The sequence below is a fragment of the Rhododendron vialii genome, chromosome 1a (assembly GCF_030253575.1).
Source record: "Rhododendron vialii isolate Sample 1 chromosome 1a, ASM3025357v1".
NCBI lineage: Eukaryota > Viridiplantae > Streptophyta > Magnoliopsida > Ericales > Ericaceae > Rhododendron > Rhododendron vialii.
In genome coordinates this window covers 33,627,852-33,647,208 of record NC_080557.1, presented here as the reverse complement: position 1 = coordinate 33,647,208, position 19,357 = coordinate 33,627,852, and the positions used below count along the sequence as shown (strand labels likewise).

At 37.1% G+C, this 19,357-nt stretch overlaps 1 protein-coding gene across 1 annotated transcript; it reads left to right on the top strand.

Moving 5' to 3' along the window:
• The first annotated feature begins 3,971 nt into the window (after positions 1-3,971).
• On the top strand, positions 3,972-18,309 carry LOC131307006 (histone-lysine N-methyltransferase ATX3-like). Its single transcript, XM_058333436.1, has 23 exons — positions 3,972-5,000; positions 5,522-6,088; positions 6,262-6,317; positions 6,398-6,593; positions 7,772-7,897; positions 7,995-8,063; positions 8,158-8,226; positions 8,763-8,854; positions 8,989-9,081; positions 10,753-10,888; positions 12,102-12,174; positions 12,285-12,384; positions 12,510-12,634; positions 12,726-12,871; positions 13,309-13,413; positions 13,927-13,991; positions 14,826-15,042; positions 15,274-15,408; positions 15,499-15,588; positions 15,885-15,971; positions 16,689-16,763; positions 17,698-17,798; positions 17,922-18,309. Exons 1-23 carry the CDS (start codon positions 4,677-4,679, stop codon positions 18,010-18,012), a joined length of 3,138 nt encoding a protein of 1,045 aa, XP_058189419.1. The 5' UTR covers positions 3,972-4,676; the 3' UTR covers positions 18,013-18,309.
• Positions 18,310-19,357: the final 1,048 nt, after the last annotated feature.

The window sequence follows — 19,357 nt, the reverse complement described above, 5'->3', positions numbered from 1 at the left end:
TGGCCCGTAGATGATTTTTGCTTAGTTTAGTTTCGATAGTTGGTATGTAAAGTTTATTTCTTGACAGACTTCCGCTGTAGTTTAGTAGACCATATTATGACCAAAACTTATGTAATATTAATTAATGGTCCCCTCTCTCTCTCTCTCTCTCTCTCGAAGTGATTTCATGTTGGTAAGGACTGTAATTTCGGCACATGTATTTACTTTTTTTCTTTCTAAATGCTCTGGGAAATAAGACAAAAATTCATGTAGGCATACCAGCTACATGACGATCATACTTCTTTTCTAGTCCCGGGGTGAAAGTTAGCAGATTGCTAAATTTAATTAACTTATTGGAAAAGTACAAGCCTGCTGAGTGGAGACAACTTTGTTAGAATTGACTATTCCAGAGCATGTTTGGTGCCAATTACAATCCTATTATAACTTAGCCAAAAAAAAGAGTATATATTACAATCCTGTTATAGTTTTGTTGTTCCAATTACAGGCTATGCTTGGTTGGTTTTATTACAAAACAAATAACTCGTTTTCACCGTCTTTGATTATATTACAATCATACGTGCAGTTGCAACAAGTTTCAACAATGGAAGATGCCGTGCTCGCATGTGCTTGCGACGTGTATGTTCATGAAAATTTTCCCTTTTGAATACTTCAGCGATGTTTGGTCGCTCAACTCAATTATACAAATGTACGCCTCTCAACCATTTAGACCCCCGAGTGACAAGGCATATTGGCTTGAAATCAATGGGTCAACCATCATTCCAGATCGAGAACGTATTCGGGGGCGAGGGCGACCCCAAGTGACACGGTTCAAGAACGAGATGGATTGGATTGAGCACCAACCATCACAGAGATAGTCATGCACATTGTGTGGACAAGAAGGACATAATCGAAGAAAATGTTCCGGAAACAAGGCAGAAGCGTCAAGTTCAAGAACGAATTTATAGTCAGTAGTAGTAAGATATTTATATATGTATGGAGCCATGTGGTCTTGTACTTGTTTTAATTTGAAATCTGTGTTTTTAAATTTTAAATTTGTAGTTTGTAACTTTCGATTATGTTTGTAATTTATGATTGTGGTCACATTATAGTTTACTTGTCTCATTGTTGCCAATAATTTTCTGTTTTCTATGCCTATTAAAAATAATACTAATTGTTCCAAAAAATACATAACGGGCATATGCGAAATAGTTATTATTTGTAATTAACACCTGCCACTTGGCCATGTTGTCACATCAATCTAACAATAATAATTACATGGTTAACGCCTTTTGTATATGCGTTTTCGTATAACCATATCCTTGTATTTATAGTTCTAGCATGTTCAACGAAAATCATCAGAGTTCAAAATGACTTCTTATACTGTCAGGGACATCTACAAAACAATGGGTACGTAGGTCATGGGTGGATGAATGAGATCAATTTGATTATCCTTTGAATCCCCGTCTCCGTTGGTCTACACATTGCATAAATACCATGCAAGCGGAGTGGGCATATTGGCTAATGCGCTTACCTATCCTATTAGAAGATTGTCGCGTTTGTAATGCAAGAATCCCGAGGCAGTTGGCAATTACCATGCCGATATATACCCATGAACTGTTGCTCAAAGCTATTAACCGCATGCGTGAGGAATGCAATCGAATGAGTATGCGTATTAAGAGATTAATTGACACTAGTAAATGAAGCAGCTCAATGTGCATCGGAGGGGTTCCTTCAAGACGCGCAGTGGTACCTATCTTGGAGCAATCAAGAAAAACTGCAGTCCGATGTCGAACTTTCGGATGAAGAAGATATGTAATTTAGGAAACTTCAATTTTAATTTCTACTTTTGTAGGGTTGTTAGTCGTTGGAATATATATAACGCATCACTCACATTCAATATGCATGACGCATATTGGATATGCATCATGCATATCTAATATGCATGATGCAGGTTGGGTGTGCGTGATACACGTTGGAAATCCAGCTGGCCCGGCTCGCATATGCCAGCTCGGATAACGCATATCCCATATGCATGATGCACATGAAATGTGCGTTTTGAACTATTTTTAAAAATAGTTTGAAAAACGGTATATTTTGGCAAATAGTTATTTGGAAAGGTATAAATCGATAAAAATCTCCCCATTGAAATAGAAGCAAACCTGAAATGCTTCTCCAAATTAAAAATGGAAATCAAGACATAATAATCCAAACTTGTGGTTAGCGCCACTGATCGACGACGATGTGATCAGAGGAACTGATCGGAACAAAACCACAAGACGATGATGTGATCCCCTTTTCCTCTGGGCTGTAGAAACAACACGAAAAGGAAATCCAACCACATGAACATGTTTCTCTGTCCAAGACGATCCCAAAGCATCCTTTCTGGTCACCGGAAAACCACTGGAGTGGCCGCACGCGCGACCTGAGTTAGGTGCGCGTCAGTCGAGAACTTTCTCAAGAGAAGAGAGAGAGAGAGAGAGAGAGAGAGAGAGAGAGAGAGAGAGAGAGAGAGAGAGAGAGAGAGAGAGAGAGAGAAAAGTGGCAAGTTTGACTGATTTTTTAGGCGTGAGAATTTTTTTTCTTAGTAATGGCTTGACTATTGAGTTGTGTTTAGGGACGAGGGCAATGTTGGAAAACAAAAATATTAATCTCATCTCTTTGTGAATCTCATCATCTAATTCCGTCTCAAACAAACATGCAAATTACCAATTTCATCTCATTACCAATCTCATTTCATTATCACATCTCTTTGTGAATCTCATCCACTATCTCCTTTATCAAACGAGGCTTTAAAGTAATCAATTGAGTTGATTTCTTATGAGATTGCTAAAAAATATATTAAAATAAATAAACAACTCAAATAATTTGAATAGGATTCAGGAGTGGGCCCAAAAAAATTATGTGCACAATTTGTGCAAAAATAAGTCTGTGCAATTAGTGTTTTCGCGTGAGAAAACCGATGAATTTTGGTCTTTTTGTGCCATGATTGTTGCTGAGGTAATAAATTAGTTTTACTCTGTTGGAATATACTCCGTATACTTATAGATTTAGTTTAGCATGGTTTGACTTAAAATCAATTTTGCAGTGCTTTAATCTGTAATTAAACTTTAATAATTTATGGACCCTCAATGTAAATTTCCACTTGTAAAACAAACTATTCAAACATGACAAGGTTTCGTAGTATTTTTTTTCTTCATATTTTTGCAGTATTGCATAATAAGAATATAACTAACCATTATATGTAAAAAGTGATACGTGCATGAACTAACTTTAGGGTGAAATTAGGGTTTTATATGTTTTGGTTCAGTCAATGAAATTAGGGTTATGATGCATTTTCCGTTGGCTGAGAAGAAGATGACTTATACTTGGCGAAATTCAAACATAATCGACAATTATTGTTAAAGTGATAACTTAACACGACTCACACCTATTACTCCACTCCTTGCTATTTTTTTATATTCAAAAGTGACAAAATGATTTATTTAGAAATAGAGTGACTATAATAAAATTTGTACAGACTCCGTTTCACTAACTAAAATAAATAATACTTATTTTTTAAATTAAATCTGATGTATTGAGAAAGAATAATTTGTCTCATAAAACAAGAAATAAATACTTAAAAATTAAAAAATTTAGTGGAACAGATAGTTGAGGCTATAGACATGTGTTCGGTTGCTAGTTTTGTTTCCAATCATTACTCTATATCTTTCTCCAATTATTATCCAATATCTCTAATTATTAATTTCATTTCTCTCTCTAATCACTACTCTATTTCTCTCTCCACCCACTACCAAAATTAAATTAAATTAAATTAAACTAAACTAAACTAAACTATCAACCAAACAAAACCTGAACCGTTTAGGAAAGAAAGAAGAAACGAAAAAGACACGGAAGCTTCCAAACGAAGCCGTTGCCACAAAATTGGAGTTACAGTTTGGAAAGGAAATGATGCCCCAGGTTGACGACATGAACTTGCTTATAACGACCAACGGTAGCACGGAACCCTCCATACCCCGTCCTCGACCCCCGAGCCCAATTCCTTCGTCTCCCTCGCATTTTTCAGTCGCCGTTCGAATTTCGCAGCAAATCTTCGAGCCAAAACCCCTCCCAAATCAAATCACTCCAAAAAGGTCGATTACAAAAATCAAACTTCTTTACTCATTTAAATAAATACTAAATATTTAACCCAAAAAACGCCACTTTATACACATGTACAGATAGATACACTCCAAACATATTTCACTATATATTCCCAATTCCTCGTCTCCGACGAACAGATCTCTCTCTCTCTCTCTCTCTCTCACACACACACACACAACAGCTTTCAGTTTTGAATTTCTCTACGTCGTCGATTGCTTTGTTTTTTCCTCGGACAATTCGTAATCGAACGACGAGATTGAATTCTCTGCGGTTCGGTTCGTCGAGGAACAGATTCGTCCAGTGATTGCTGAATATTATCGGCTTAAACAGTTCCGTCAGGCGATTAGGGTTTCGTTGAAATTGCTTTGCATTAGATTAGGTATCCAGATTGGAGCGGCACAGGATAATTTTCGGCTAAAATTCGGAAAAAAAGGTTTCAGCTTTGGTGGAGTCTTGGATTGAATCAAACTTTCGGGGGTGAAACTAGGGTTTTATGTGTTCCGGTTCAGTCGACGAAATTAGGGTTTTTTGATGGTCAGTTTTCGTCGGCTGAGGAGATGATTTATACTCGGCGGAACAAGGCCGCGGGGAAGGGCATTGATTTCTCGGGAGAAGTTGAGGAAGAGGAAGAGGAGGAGGAGGTGTGCTCCTTGAAGCCGAAGAGGCAGAAGACGAATGATGGGTATTACAACGTACCCATAAGGAGCTTCGATCAGATACGGGGTGGCGTTGGCAACTGCGACCTCGTGGATTCTCGAGTATCCTATTTCGACGGTGAAATTGGTTTGGATACGAAGATCCGTAGTGGTCGGGTTGTAGTGAATCAGAACACAGAAGGTGATCGTCCTCCACTGTTTAAATCGGCGCGAGGACGTGTTCAGGTACTTCCTCGTGTATTTCATTTGTTCACACTCAGGTTTGTAGAAAAAAAGTTTGTGAGTGAGTTCAAATCAACTGTACCACTCTTTCCGCATGCAATTTCAGAGGCATGATCGCGGTTAGAGTCTTTTATGCGATCCTAAAGCTAAAGCTGAAATTGCACGGAACAGAGGGTAAAAGTGACCTGGTGCATTTGTGAAGTCACATCTTTTTAACCTCCCCAATTGAGTTTCTTTTCTTTCAAAACTTATTTACAAAAAATGCAAGAAATTGCTGAAATCGTTTTGAGCAACTAGTTATCTACGTAATTAAACTGCATTGTACTTCTCTACGAAATTCCTTAGGAAAATAGATTGTGTACAAGAGGAAACACAGTTTTTTGTTTTAGTTTACTTGAGTTCTCTTCAACCGAAAATTACTTGACTGTACTACAAATTGTTAGCAACTAAATGGTGCAAGGGGAATGTGTATTGATTTTCTTTGTCATACATCTAACTACTTAATTTCCCAAAATGGAAAAAAGGTACTTCCTTCTCGTTTCAACGACACAGTTATTCATCCATGGAAGAAGGATTGTTCAAATGATTACAAATCTAATTGTGAGAATGGCAAACCTGTAATGCTCAAGAAAAGGACGAGTAATGGTATGGCGGACAAGTTCAGCTTCCAAAAGCATGATTTGAATCTGTTTTCCGCAAAAGTGGAGGAAGGAGAAATTGGCTGCAATGGAATCAAGGATTTCGGCGGGAAAATGTATTCGAGTTCGCGTAGTACTGTGACGTCGGCTTGTGATGGGAGCAGTTCACCTTTGTTAGAAACTGATGAGTATCCACCCAAGTTGCTTGGTAGTAGTTTTAGAGCTGAAGAGAAATTGGTGAAAGAGAAAGCTGCAATTAAGAAGGACTTTTACAAGCCAGAGGACTTTATTCTGGGCGACATAGTTTGGGCAAAATCAGGGAAGAATTACCCAGCTTGGCCAGCTATTGTCATTGATCCCCTGTGGCAAGCTCCTCATACTGTCCTCAAGGCTTGTGTTCCTGGCACTATCTGTGTGATGTATTATGGATATTCCAAGAATGGAACACAAAGGGTGATCTCTCTCTCTCTCTCTCTCTCTCTCTCTCTCTCTCTCTCTCTCTCTCTCTCTCTCTCTCTCTCTCTCTACAAAAAAATGCGGACTCATTGTATAGTGGTTATAAATAAACATCACATGCTTGCACCACTATTTTTTGTATTCTGTTCTCTAACTTAATTGTTTTGCAGGACTATGCATGGGTGAAGGATGGAATGATTTTTCCCTTCTCAGAGTACATGGACAGGTCTGTACTTCTTTTTAAACGAAAATTGCAATTTTATTCTGATTAGGGTATCGGGATTTCACCAAAATTTATCTTCTCAGATTCCGGGGACAGACAAAGTTGTATGGTAGCAAGCCTAAAGATTTTCAGTTTGCAATAGAGGAGGCATTTTTAGCAGAAAGTGGATACAGTGAAACGGGCCATGGAACTGAGCAGGAAGCTCCGGCAGCAGATCACATTGAAATTCAGGAGGCAACTGGTTCGAACGAGGATCAAGAGTGCTACTCTCATAACCAGGCAAGTTGCAGTTCCCTATTTTATCTCCATTTCTTCCAACTTTTTTCTGATGCCAATAATATATCACACGTTAATAAATGTTCTTTTTCGCCTTCTTTTAGTCACAACATAAATTGAACGTATTAGTCGGTCAACATGGATGAGCTCTTTTGGATGGTTTCATTCCAAATGCCTATGAAATTGATAATTCTTCATAAATTATAGTCCCAGAATTCACCATTTTTTTTATGCTGATGTGATTTTTGTTTTCGTGCTAAATGTAGGTTCAGGAAAGATTGTCTGGGCTTGTCATACTGATTCCATTTTACTTGTTTTTATTTTAGCAGGATCTATTTCTTTTTCTTTTCTCTCTGTTTATGGCCTCAGGCATACAATTTAAGTCCTTTTGTTTATTCCATTGTCACGCAGTTTTCCTGCTAAATGTAGGTCTAGGTGTTAGAGGCTTTCTCTGTTTTAGTCTCAACAATCGCTGTGACAAGCTAATTATCAAGAAGGTTTGGGAGCATCAGGACCTCATACTACTCAGAAAATAAAAGACTCATGCCCTGGAAACAAGATTGTTGTCTGCAGGGCTCTTAATCTCATAGGATACCAATAACTTGTTGATGGAGAATTAGAAAATAAAAAGTGCTAGAGTTGAGCATAAGTGGTTTTATCTGGTGAAGTAATTTCGGAAGTTTTCATATTTTCCTCGTGCATTTAAGGGCCCTGTACATTCTTTGTTGTCTCGCGGATTTTGTGTCCTCTAAATGAAGACAATGGTCTTATCAAATGCATCTCTTCCTGCATGCATTAGATAATTACTGTAATGGTAAAGATTATCCCGTCATTGTAAAGAGATACTCTCTTCAATGCTGTAACAGCCAATACCATATTTGATATTGTACATTCTGCGGTCTTTGGTTTTATAAGAATCTAGCTGGTTTTGGCTTCAGATATGTTTATCGATAAATCTGTATAAGTACTTAACTTAAACAATATTTTGAAAAAGAAAAGAAAAACATAGACAACTCTTACCAGTTGAAGTCAACAAATGCAAAGTGTTGCATTAATGCATCTTCAGATGCCTTTGCCATTTTCGGTTGCATTGAGAAATCAATTTTTTTCCGGAAGGCATTAGTTAGACTGCAATACTTTCTAATTGTGGCTTGGCTTTGTCCAAATATCTGACTTTTCAGGGTTCATATGATAGGAAGGGCACAGGACTATGTGATAGCTGTGGTTTGATTATGCCATGCAAAACAACAAAGAAAAGGAGGGGTTTAACTTTTGAAGTTCAGAGTTTATGCGAACACTGCGTTAAGGTTCATATGAAATGGCTTACTTTATTTTTGGGAAATTATTCTTCAGTCACAAGTAGTTCTGTTTTTTGAGTTGTGTATGCATGGATGGTGTTTACAGTTATGGAAATCGAAACAGTATTGTGGTGTATGCAAGAAGATTTGGCATCATTCAGACGGTGGGAAATGGGTGAGATTATGGTGCCATATTTAGGATTTTTTTTTTTTTTATGATTCTTCTAACAGGATTTCTTAATTTCTTTGCGGGATTGATCTCTTATCAGGTGTGTTGTGATGGTTGTAATGTTTGGGTGCACGCTGAGTGTGCCAAAATTTCCAGCAAACTTTTCAAGGTGTGCCTAGTTTTCATGATTCAGAATCTGCAACCTCAGGGTCCATTTGATTAGGAAGGAAAAGAGATGGAAATGAGAATGATAGATAATGAAAGGAAGTGTTTTGTTTTTTCATTCTAAAGATTGGATGCAACTATGCAAATAAAATCACAAGGAAATATATGCGTTGCCTAAATTAAAGTTACATATTTAAAATCTAGTAACTTGCTTAGGAGTAAGTTGGTGGGAAAGGGGTACATTTGAAATTTCCAACTGAAGATACTTTTTGCACGAGAGAATTAATTAGTTTACTGTGTTTTCCTTTTTAGGGAGCATAGAGACAACTTAAAATGCATGAGGGTTGTACTTGAATTTTTATTTTCAGACACTTTCTCTTTATGAAAATTTGACACTCCGTGTATATTTAGACATGTAATTTGTTCTTTTCATCACTTTGTACCCTTCTCTTGCCAATCAAATAGACCCTTAGAGAATAATTTTTCCATTATCTTCAATTGGTTATGCGGAAGAGTTACTGACTGGATTATATTTTGAAGGGTCTGGATGGCTTTGATTATTACTGCCCTGAGTGCAAAAGCAACTCTAGCTATGAACTCTCAGTTGCAGAAAAAGGGCAATCAAAAGTCAGGTAAATTAGCATCCATGCAATTTATCTTGTCCTCTATCTATTTGCTATCAACATTTTATGAGGGTTTCCAAATGGTATCTGGCTTTCTTAAGAATTGAAAGCTCTATGCTTGGTAATGTGAGTCTTTTCAACAGGTCTACAGTAAACAGTGGACAAACCATGATACCTGACAAGATCACTGTAGTCTGTACTGGCATGGAAGGGTTCTATTTTCCAAGTCTGCATTTGTAAGTTTTGACACCTACTTTACTATTGATTTCACAGTTATCGTCTCAATGTTCTTTACCATCCTTGAAAATGCTTGCTCAACTTGGGATTGAGTTCATATTTACATGGTAGTCAACTTTGAGTTTTTCTAAAATGTGATTCTCCAATCTTATTAAATCCAAACCACGACAATGAACTCTTGTAAAAATAGCAGCAACGATTTTTTTAAAATGTTGTATTGTGTTTGCTCTATCTTTTGATGGTTTCTGGACCTGAACTGGAACCTCAATAGTCTTTTGTGTGACAAGTAACGTTATGTGGCGTCAAAACTACTAAGTCAGCAGATCTACAACATCCATAGAGGAATCTATGGTCGGTATGACCTTTTCGACTCCCAATGTTGCTCACAGAAACTTGGAACTCAAAAGTAAGTTTGGAAGGAATACACAAAGTGATAAATTAGATAGCATCGCTTAAAACAAATAGAAAGTTGTTCACATAGTGCTATCTTAAATTTGCATGATGAGCTATCAAGTAACTTCTAAATAAGCAGGAGAACCATCTCCTTTATAAAACATGCTAGTTGCAGAAATCGCCTAGGGCTTTGATGATTAATTGATTATCCTCCTAAACTGCGAGCCCGGTTTTTTTATTTACCTTGTTCCAGCCTGGAAAGAACCACATTAAGCTATCAGTACGGATTTTGAACAAAAAAGAAAAAGTTACCAAGCCAGAGAAATTCATAGCAACCGTCACATGGTATAGAAATCTACAAACCTGAGGAGGGAGAATGAGATAAAAAGTGCAAAAGGCTGGTGACATGCTGACCTTGAAAGCGCCAAGCGTAGCATGTCAGAATTGATAGCTACTCTACCATATCAGAGTGCCTCCTAGAAATTTGTATTACATAATGTTTTCAAAGAACAATTGCAGCACATTTTCAATATTTTTCAATTTATTTAGACCATGTTACCACTTCAGAAATACTATTTCTTAGTTTCTATGTGCACACCCAATCTTAGTCTTATGTGTGTGTCCACTTTCCTGGTGCTGCTTTTTGCATCTAAGGAAAAAGCTAGGTGTATGATTTACCTTTGCTTTCCAAAGCATGTTTTCAAGGTTGTGCTAAATTGTGGTGTAGTTGTTGGATTTATCTCTCTATGTTGAGTTGGGGTTGCAAACTTATTATCTGATATGGTGTCATTCGTCACTGGGAATTATTAGTCAAAGAGATCTGAGTATGATTTTATGTATGGCGATAAGTAATTTAGCAGTCAACAGTAAGATACCATATGAAATGACGAACTGATCCAATGTCTCATGCTGATCTTGTCTGCCGTTCTACTTCTTATTGTATCTCCTATCATGTGTCTATAATCTCATTCTTAGCCAGCACCTAGCAATATGGTTTCTAATTCTGTTTGATTTGATTGGGTGGAATTAGTAGTAATTTTAGGAAGAAAGTCAAGATATTGAGGACGCATTGGGGTCTTTGCCTTTTTTTTTCTTTAACCTTTTATGCTAAAACAAATCATTCAGAAACAGATTGTTTTGTAATTAATCACCCATTTGGACCTTAATTGATCAATCTGACTTCTCTCTGAGAACGATCTTAAGAAAATGTTGTGTGGATCTCATTTCTTAAATTGTAATTATGAGTAATATTAATTTGGTTTTGTTTCCCTCCTCAGAGTTGAGTGTACGTGTGGTTCATGTGGAACAAAGAAACGAACGCCTAGTGAATGGGAAAAACATACAGGTTCAAGAGCGAAAAAATGGAAGGTTAGCATCAAAGTGAAGGGTTCGATGCTTACACTGGAGAAATGGGTTTGTACTGGATCCTTGCATTCTAAAGCTGTACCAAACTATCTTGTTTCGACTTTCTTAGACAGCTTAATTTGTTATTTTGTTGTGATGACAGTGGCCGTGTGCAATTGTGTGACTATCATTTCAAATGTTGATTTCTGAAATTCTTTTATACCATCTTTTCTTGTCTAGTCTGGACGAGGTAATGAACATATCATGCGCTGTAGCTTGATGGTGGACAGTGGTGTCTACTTGTTACTGTATTCTGTACCTAGATTATTGTTCTACTTCAAGGTTTTAGTGGTAATTTGGTCATTTGTATCTCAGATTAGCTATTGGCACTTAAGGGTATCTCTGATGGAATAACCAAATTTGGATAATCGAAACTTGCCACCTCGTCTTTTGGTTATGCATTAAGCTTAACAATGTGAAGTCCACAATGGTCCATAATCAAAAACAAAATTTTAGTAGAGAGAGTTGGGAATAAATATAAATGGGTGGGTCCATTGTTAGTGATGGGAGGAGAGAGAAAGGAAAAGGATAGAGTGTGGTCCCCATTAAAATTGGTTATCCAAAGAGAAAAGGTTGCTAGTTTTGATTATCCAAATGCCAAAATTTGGATATTGGTTAAGTGGTTGCTAAGTTTGGTTATGCCATTGGAAGCCATGTTTTGGACCAACATTGCTAACTTGAGAAATCTTTTAGTTTTGGTTATGCGATTGGGGACACCCTAATAAATAAGTACTAGTTATCCTTCCCGTACCGTAATTCTGTTGTTCTTAACTCGATAACCATCTCTGCATCCTTGAGTTGGTGATTGTCTCGTGATATTGGATGCTTGTAGCATCCATGTTTAGGACCATGTATCAACTTAGTTGTGATTTTATTTTTGCTAGGATTATTTATGCTGTTTTTGCTTGTGTTGGGTGCAATCATGTTTGATGTGGATCTTTGTGTTCTCTACCCTAATCAGAGCTATTGTATTACTTGTGAATATCCCAGAGTATTGGTTAGAAGCAAATTTATGAGAGTGTAGCATTGGTTAGAAGCAAATGTATGTGCATGTAACTTAGCTTATTGCTGTGGAACAATAAGCTTGTGACATAGGGAATTACAATGCATTTTTTGGTTCCCTTGATGTTCAACTTTTATGATAATTATTTTCCTTGGGTTGCTGACCCTAGTATGTTAATTGATAGTATTGATAAATCTGAATAGAATTGTAATGCTGCAGATTGAAGAGTATAATGCTCATGGCTTCAATCCACTGAAGTTGAATAAACAGCAGCTACTTTCTTTTCTCAAAGGTAATAAACATCTTTTTCACCAAGTATTTTACCGTTTGAAAGTATTAATTTGTTGGTGCGTAGAACTTCCTGACCAAGGAATTGATTTTTTAATGTTTCCACTGTAATAGAAAAATATGAACCTGTCTATGCAAAGTGGACTACAGAGCGATGTGCTGTATGCAGATGGGTTGAGGATTGGGAGTATAACAAGATTATAATTTGCAACAGGTGTTAACTCTATTTGTGAATCTTTATGCTCAATCGTCATATTTCATGCACTAAATTATAGCTTGTTTTTGCTGGCGTAAGATTAATCATCTGAGTCAATATTGTATTTTAACATTTTGGTTCAGGTGTCAAATGGCTGTCCATCAAGAGTGCTATGGAGCAAACAATGTTCTGGATTTTACATCATGGGTTTGCAGAGCATGTGAAACTCCTGATGTTGACAGGGAGTGTTGCCTCTGCCCTGTAAAAGGCATACCCACGATATCCATGTTTATCTGTCAAATACACGGTTTCATTTTCTGTTTTTTTAATTCTTATGAATTTGAAAGCTGCTTATGCAGGGGGTGCTTTGAAGCCGACTGATGTTGACACCCTGTGGGTTCATGTCACATGTGCTTGGTTCCGGCCTGAAATTGCTTTTTTAAATGGTGTGACTATGGAGCCTGCAGTTGGACTTCTTAAAATTCCATCACATACATTTGTTAAGGTACTAGTCTTGTTTCCAAAATCATTGCAGAATGGCATTTCTTACTGCTGCAATGATGTTTATCTGCTTGCAGTGCTTGGTGAGACTGGAATGTAATTTTACACGATTGAGGAGATGAAAATTTCGGCATGTCTTCTTCCACACTGCCAAATATTGCAAAGCAGAATTTAGTTTTTCGTAGCATGCAATTTTTCTTGAGATGGTTTTTATGCTTGATGTTCAACAGGAAAAAGGTCCTTAATTACACCCCAGCAGATTGGGTGAATGTAAGACAAGAAATATCAATCAATATTAAACTTGGAAAGTGGGTGGCTTTCGTATGGGTGAACTAAATTGTTTGGCTATGTTTTGCTTGTTTGTTCGCTGATGAATGTGTAACTGCTGTTTAGGTTGTCAATGTTTCTATTCTGATTGTCAATCATTTGCTTGCACTGCAGACATGCGTAATTTGCAAACAGAGTCATGGTTCCTGCACCGAGTGTTACAAATGCGCCACTTCTTTTCATACAATGTGTGCATCTAGAGCAGGATATCAGATGGAAGTAAGTTTGCAGTTTTTTCTTTCTTTAGTTTTTCCGTTTAAGGGCATATACTTTTTGAGGAACCACTTTTTTTCCACAGGCTACTTAAAGTTAATTTAATAATAATTTGCTAGTTATAATGTCTTCGAATAATATGGCACTTCTTTATTTGCTTAAATTGACATGGGAAGTGGTGGTGGAAAAATATTTCAATTTAAGTAAACATACGTGTAGACCTTGATAGCAGAATGGAGAAAATGAACTTCTGTATCATGTGCGCCAACATATGCAATTCATCATAATCATCTTATACAGAGTTCTTGTGTAGTTTTTTTATTTTTGTGAGACTAAAGATGCTAAAGCACATTCTCTCTGTTCTTTTATTTGATGTAAATTGATTCGTTTGTGATGTTTTAGTGTTCAGAATGCATTATGCTATTCTATTCATTGGTGGGGTTTTTCTATTCTCTTTCTACTGGTTGGTATGAGACTTTGAGTTATGGAGACATTTATGATTCCCATGTTTTAACTCAGTTGCATTGCTCGGAGAAGAATGGGACGCAGATTACCAAATGGATATCATACTGTTCTGTTCACCGGTAAAAATTTAGTCTCTTTCCTCTTTCCTTCAGTTAGTTTTATTCGTTGTCATTGTCTTCTTTTTTCCCTTGGCAATTAATGGGGTTTCTCTGCAAAATAGGTCATACTTTGCTCTGTAACAGAGGCTTATATAATGAGTGAGGTGTAAAGCCTATGCCTCTTGATTTAAGGTGTGCTAATATTAGTTCTGCTACGGAAAGCCTGGGTTTAAACCCAGGTTTTTTGGTATATGACATGCTAATATCAGTTGGCATAACATCTCAGCTGGATGCTTCCTTCCTGTATAAAGAAGCCCCACATGTGCTTGCAAAAACTATCTTTAACCGGCGTTCTGTTGTATGCATGTTAGTGCTATAAAGTTGCTTCCACTAAGATAGAATAGATCATGAATTGCTCTCCTGAAGGAAATGACGAGGTTTATAAAGAGTTGAAATGTAGGTTTACAATTGTAAAAGTAGGTCTAGTTTCTTGCTTCCTTATAGGGGAACTTAGCTTTGAAACTTGATTATTGTATATTGTCTGTGCATGTGTACGGTGGTGGTACAGTGCTTAATTAACTGACGTTAATGCATACTTGAACAAACATTTAAGAGTTATAATAGCAAACAGTGATTCATGTAGCCGAGCTCAATGGAGAAAAATGATTCATGTAGCCAACCCCAAGTGATTGGGACATAAGGCTCGGTTTGGTTTGGTAATAGCAAACAGTGATTCACATTCCACCTGTGTTCTCACTACCACTGGATCCCATGAAGACGAGAAAAGTTGAGGGCAAGTTCTTGTTTTACATTGGGTATTTCTGAGGCTGTCTTCATACTTCGATTTCTGTGCAGGGCCCCAAACCCAGATAATGTCTTAGTTATACAGACTCCATCAGGGATATTCTCTACAAGAAGTTTGCTTCAAAGCCAGAAGCAAGAACATTTCTTCAGGGGCTCAAGGCTAGTTCCATGTAAGACAGCAGAAATTCATGAAGTCTCAAAAGCGGAGACTAATGATGTAGAACCATTCTCTGCTGCAAGGTGTCGTATCTTTAGAAGATCAAATAAGGTTTGGTAGTTTTGTCCTTAATCTTTTTTCGATCTGAGTTACCATGTTAAATGTTTCCTGTGTGTTCATAATTTATATTCTTTGCATTGTTTGGGCAATGTTCGTGTCGGTTTCTTGCATGTTTTCCAATCTATCCTGGCAAAGCTTGGTCCCTCTCTTTCAATGTAACTAGTCTTTTACAGTTTATTATTTGGTACCAGTCCTTAATTTCCTCCTTTTTTTCTTTGGTAGAATAATGAAGCACAGCCAATATTCCACCGAGTGAGGGGGCCAAGTCATCATTCTCTCCATGTGATAGATTCTCTAGTTGAAAGTGCAGATCCAAAGGCTTTTGCTTCATCCTGGGACAGGCTTAACCACTTACAGGCAAACCATCTTTCTCTAGCTTTATGAGCTATTGTTGTTGCCTACCTTATATATTTTTCTAATTCTATCGTTATTTTTTGATTTCTCCAGAAGACAGAAAGATACCGTGTTTGTTTCGGTAGATCTGGAATACATGGATGGGGCCTATTTGCACGTCGGAGCATGCAAGAAGGAGACATGGTACTGCACACACTAGGAAGTTGTGTGTGTGTATGTTTGTGTGCATGCACATGTGTTACCAATGTCGAAAATCTTTTCTATACCAGCTGCTTTCCATATAATGCCTACAGATTTTGCAGACATAAACATATTTCTTGGTTGATGCATTTATCCTTTTTGTTCATCGCTGACTTATAATCTTCAAGTATTGTACTGGGCTGGAGTTTCTGTGTCATACACTTATTTGGATTAGTCATTAGTGTCTATTAGTCTTGGTCTTTGGATATGCTGTTTGATACTGTAACACACATTTCCAGGTTCTCGAGTATCGTGGTGAGCAGGTGAGGCGTAGTATTGCAGATTTAAGGGAGGCACGCTACCGGTCAGAGGGCAAAGATTGTTATGTAAGTCAATTGCTTATGACACTTTGCATGCATGCGTCCATGCATTTCAATTTCAAGCTGTTTTTTAAAGTTTTGCTTGTACCATTTTTAGATGTGACTTGAACAAAGTTGAAGTAAAATTCCAAGTTGTCAGTGTTTCACTCCTTCAAGCTTTGAATACTTCTGAGTGAAAACCACCGAGTAGTATTTGTCTCGAATTTGCTTTAAGTAGTGGATGGTTCTATATTCTGTCAATTACCGAATCTTCTTCATCCGCGTTGTATATGGCATATAGCTATGTAAGTCTCAGTTTAGGAAGTGCTGAGAAACTCCCTTGCTCTTACTGTCCTTTATATGCCTGAGGTTGTTTCAAGTGGGCTTCCTTGATGCGTCAGTCCACCCTCTGCAACTTTGCCTGTAAGGCTGTTGTCAAAGTGAGTCAAGATTAGGGAAACCTATGTCTGTGACACCACCTGCATCATTGGACTTAGAGTATACGGTCAACTGCTTATGTGCTTGAGATATTCTCGTAAAGCCATAAACACTTACCTGACTGCAACCCTTTATTCTTGATTCTAATGATATTAGGTTTAGCATTTTGAGGTATACAAGCTAGTATTTGATTCATTGTGTTCGGAAGACCCTTTACTCAGATGTTTATTTTTCGTGATGCAAGTTGGTAAGTCCGGTTTTATATCTTTGATGTGATTACAGAACTGTGATGGAATGTTTTTGCAGCTTTTCAAGATCAGCGATGAAGTAGTAATTGATGCCACAAATAAGGGGAATATAGCACGCTTGATCAACCATTCTGTAAGTTTTTATTTTAGATAGTAAACAGCGAGAACTTGTCAGTTTGCACAGATGTGAGAGCTTAGGCAGATTGGATTTCTTTTACTAGGACAGGCATATCACTTAATACTTGCCCATTCTATAACTTTGACCAAACACAAGTTGCCTACCCCAAGTACGGGTGGCTGTACACTCTACGAACATGGTGCCAGCTTTCTTAACAGATACAGAGACGGCTGGGTGTTGATGTTGGACTTGTGGAGGGATTCATGGATTAAACCAGAAGGCAAAAGGAGTTGTCAAACTAATTTTCTCTCTTTTCCCTTTACGTTTCTTTTTCATTAGACAATCCCTCCAAAAGTCCAAGATTCAATCACATCTGTAGTCTCTGTGGAAGGACAAGGGGAATAAGGCCCGATGAATTAGTTTGGGCCCTGATTGGGTTAGGCTGCCCAAGCCTTTTTGCTTAATATTGTCTGTTGGAATATGCACCCGTGCCTCTGCCTTCGTCAAGCACTGTTTTTTTTTTTTTTTGCTTGGCGGAAGTCAGCTTTGTTAGTTGTAGTTAGTAGGTTTGAACCCTTGTCAAATGCATGGGAATACATGGTGACTATCACTTGGCTACCACTTCACTTGCTTTGTCAAGCATTGTTTACACAACCGTTTTTTGTTATTTTATTATTGGTATGTATGGTTATCAAGAATGGTAACTGTATAATTGAAGTACTGTTAGGCTGTGTTCAGATATCTTGGATTGGGGAGGGATTAATGGATAGAAACGAGAAAAGGTGAACCATAAAGTAAGAAGATATTGACGTAATGTTATGAAGGAAACTTACCCTTTCGGGTCTCATTTTCCAAAATTCCTTTACACATACAAGATTTTACCAGTCTATTAAGCTTACTGTAGAGTCACTACTTGCTTGTAGACCTAACATTAGTTTCCTTGCTGCAGTGCATGCCCAACTGCTATGCAAGGATTATAAGCATGGATGACGAAGTGAGTCGGATAGTTCTGATTGCGAAGTCTGATGTGGCTGCCGGTGATGAACTAACGTATGAAATGTGCTTGATAAACTACATTCTTTTTGTTATCTTGAAATTGCTTGATGAATTACAACAAACATTAATTAGCATTTCCTTTTTATTCTCGCAACTTCTTTCTTTGTTGATGAACAGGTACGATTACTTGTTTGATACTGACGAGCGTGAAGAATCTAAAGTCCCTTGTCTTTGTAGAGCTCCTAACTGTCGGAAATTCATGAATTAGATTTACATACATGATACTCTTTATAGACGAGAATGGACAGCAATTTTTTCCCCCGGAAGAAACAATTGACCCATGTCACAACGATGAGATTTCATATGGTTATCATTGTAACTTTGTAATTCTTTTACACCCATAGAAGTTTTATTTCAATTGTTTTTCAGGAGCAAATAACTTGTAAATTTACCAGCTGTGCGCTGGTATTTTTGTAGATTACTGTATTTTTCACCCATGTAATGAAATAGTATAATTCTTTGTTGGCCCCTTGGAGGCTGTGTGTTAATCTTTCGTCTTGTCTCCCACATAGTGTTTGGTGATGAATGAAGTTTTCTGGGTTGCACGAATAATGCAGATTGTGTTTTTGTGTTGCTAAAAGTGGAATACATTTGAATATATAGGTTGGTTGTCAAATAAAAAATACTGGAGTAATTTTTTTTGGAAGAAGTCATTTGAGTTGATGAAACATCGATATGCTATTATAAATTTCTGAATACTATCATTCTTGTTTTCTCTGTAGCAAACAAAAAGGGAATTTATACCAAGTGGGATGAATTAATCCCATCAAGGGTAGGCAATGGAATTGTTTTTTTTTTTTTTGATTGAAAAAAGAATTGGGTATCTTATGGAAGTATGAGTGGATGGTAAGACAAGATAATGTGTGGAGCTTACCAAATAAGATCTTCTATGTCCGAACATTCTATCTTTGCGCAATGTGTTTGGTTAGGAGCAGAGGTTTTTTTTGGTTAGGACTTAGGAGCTTAGAACAAGAGAATGCAAGTTTTAGGTGTTGTCAGTATTATTTCAATAGGACTATATTATTATATTCTAAAGATGATTATATTGCCGGTGTTCAGTTACAAATTTTAATGACCAAAATATATATTCATAGCTTTTATATATCTCCTAAATTTTAGTTACAAAATATAATGTCGGGAATAAATATTCATAAGAGAAGATGACTATACGATCTCATAGTATTCGTAACATACAATATCATAATGGGTATGATACTCTTAAATGGATCCCATCACTGGGAGTACCATCAATTAGATCTCATCACCTAGCCCACAGAATCAGATTATATACACATCACAATTTCGTTTGTTTGACAGATCAATAAGACCCACTTTCATATCAGTTTAAATCAAGTGCGTACAAAGATTTTGTTGAGTGGCAGTGCGATTGTAACATGCTCTTCGTCTTTCATTTTCTTTTGTTTTTTGTAAGTAAGTTTGCAATATCTCCACGAAAACATTTGATATAGGTCCAAGTGTATGCTGTTAGTTGGACGGTCTAACCAATAGCATACACATGTGCTCTTCAAAAGACTATAGTTTTGTATCCTACT

Coding starts and splice junctions, on each gene's coding strand:
- LOC131307006 (XM_058333436.1), top strand. CDS start 4,677: ATGATTTATACTCGGCGGAACAAGGCCGCGGGGAAGGGCATTGATTTC. Junction 5,001..5,521: donor CGGCGCGAGGACGTGTTCAG/GTACTTCCTCGT, acceptor AATGGAAAAAAG/GTACTTCCTTCTCGTTTCAA. Junction 13,414..13,926: donor GAGCAGGATATCAGATGGAA/GTAAGTTTGCAG, acceptor GTTTTAACTCAG/TTGCATTGCTCGGAGAAGAA.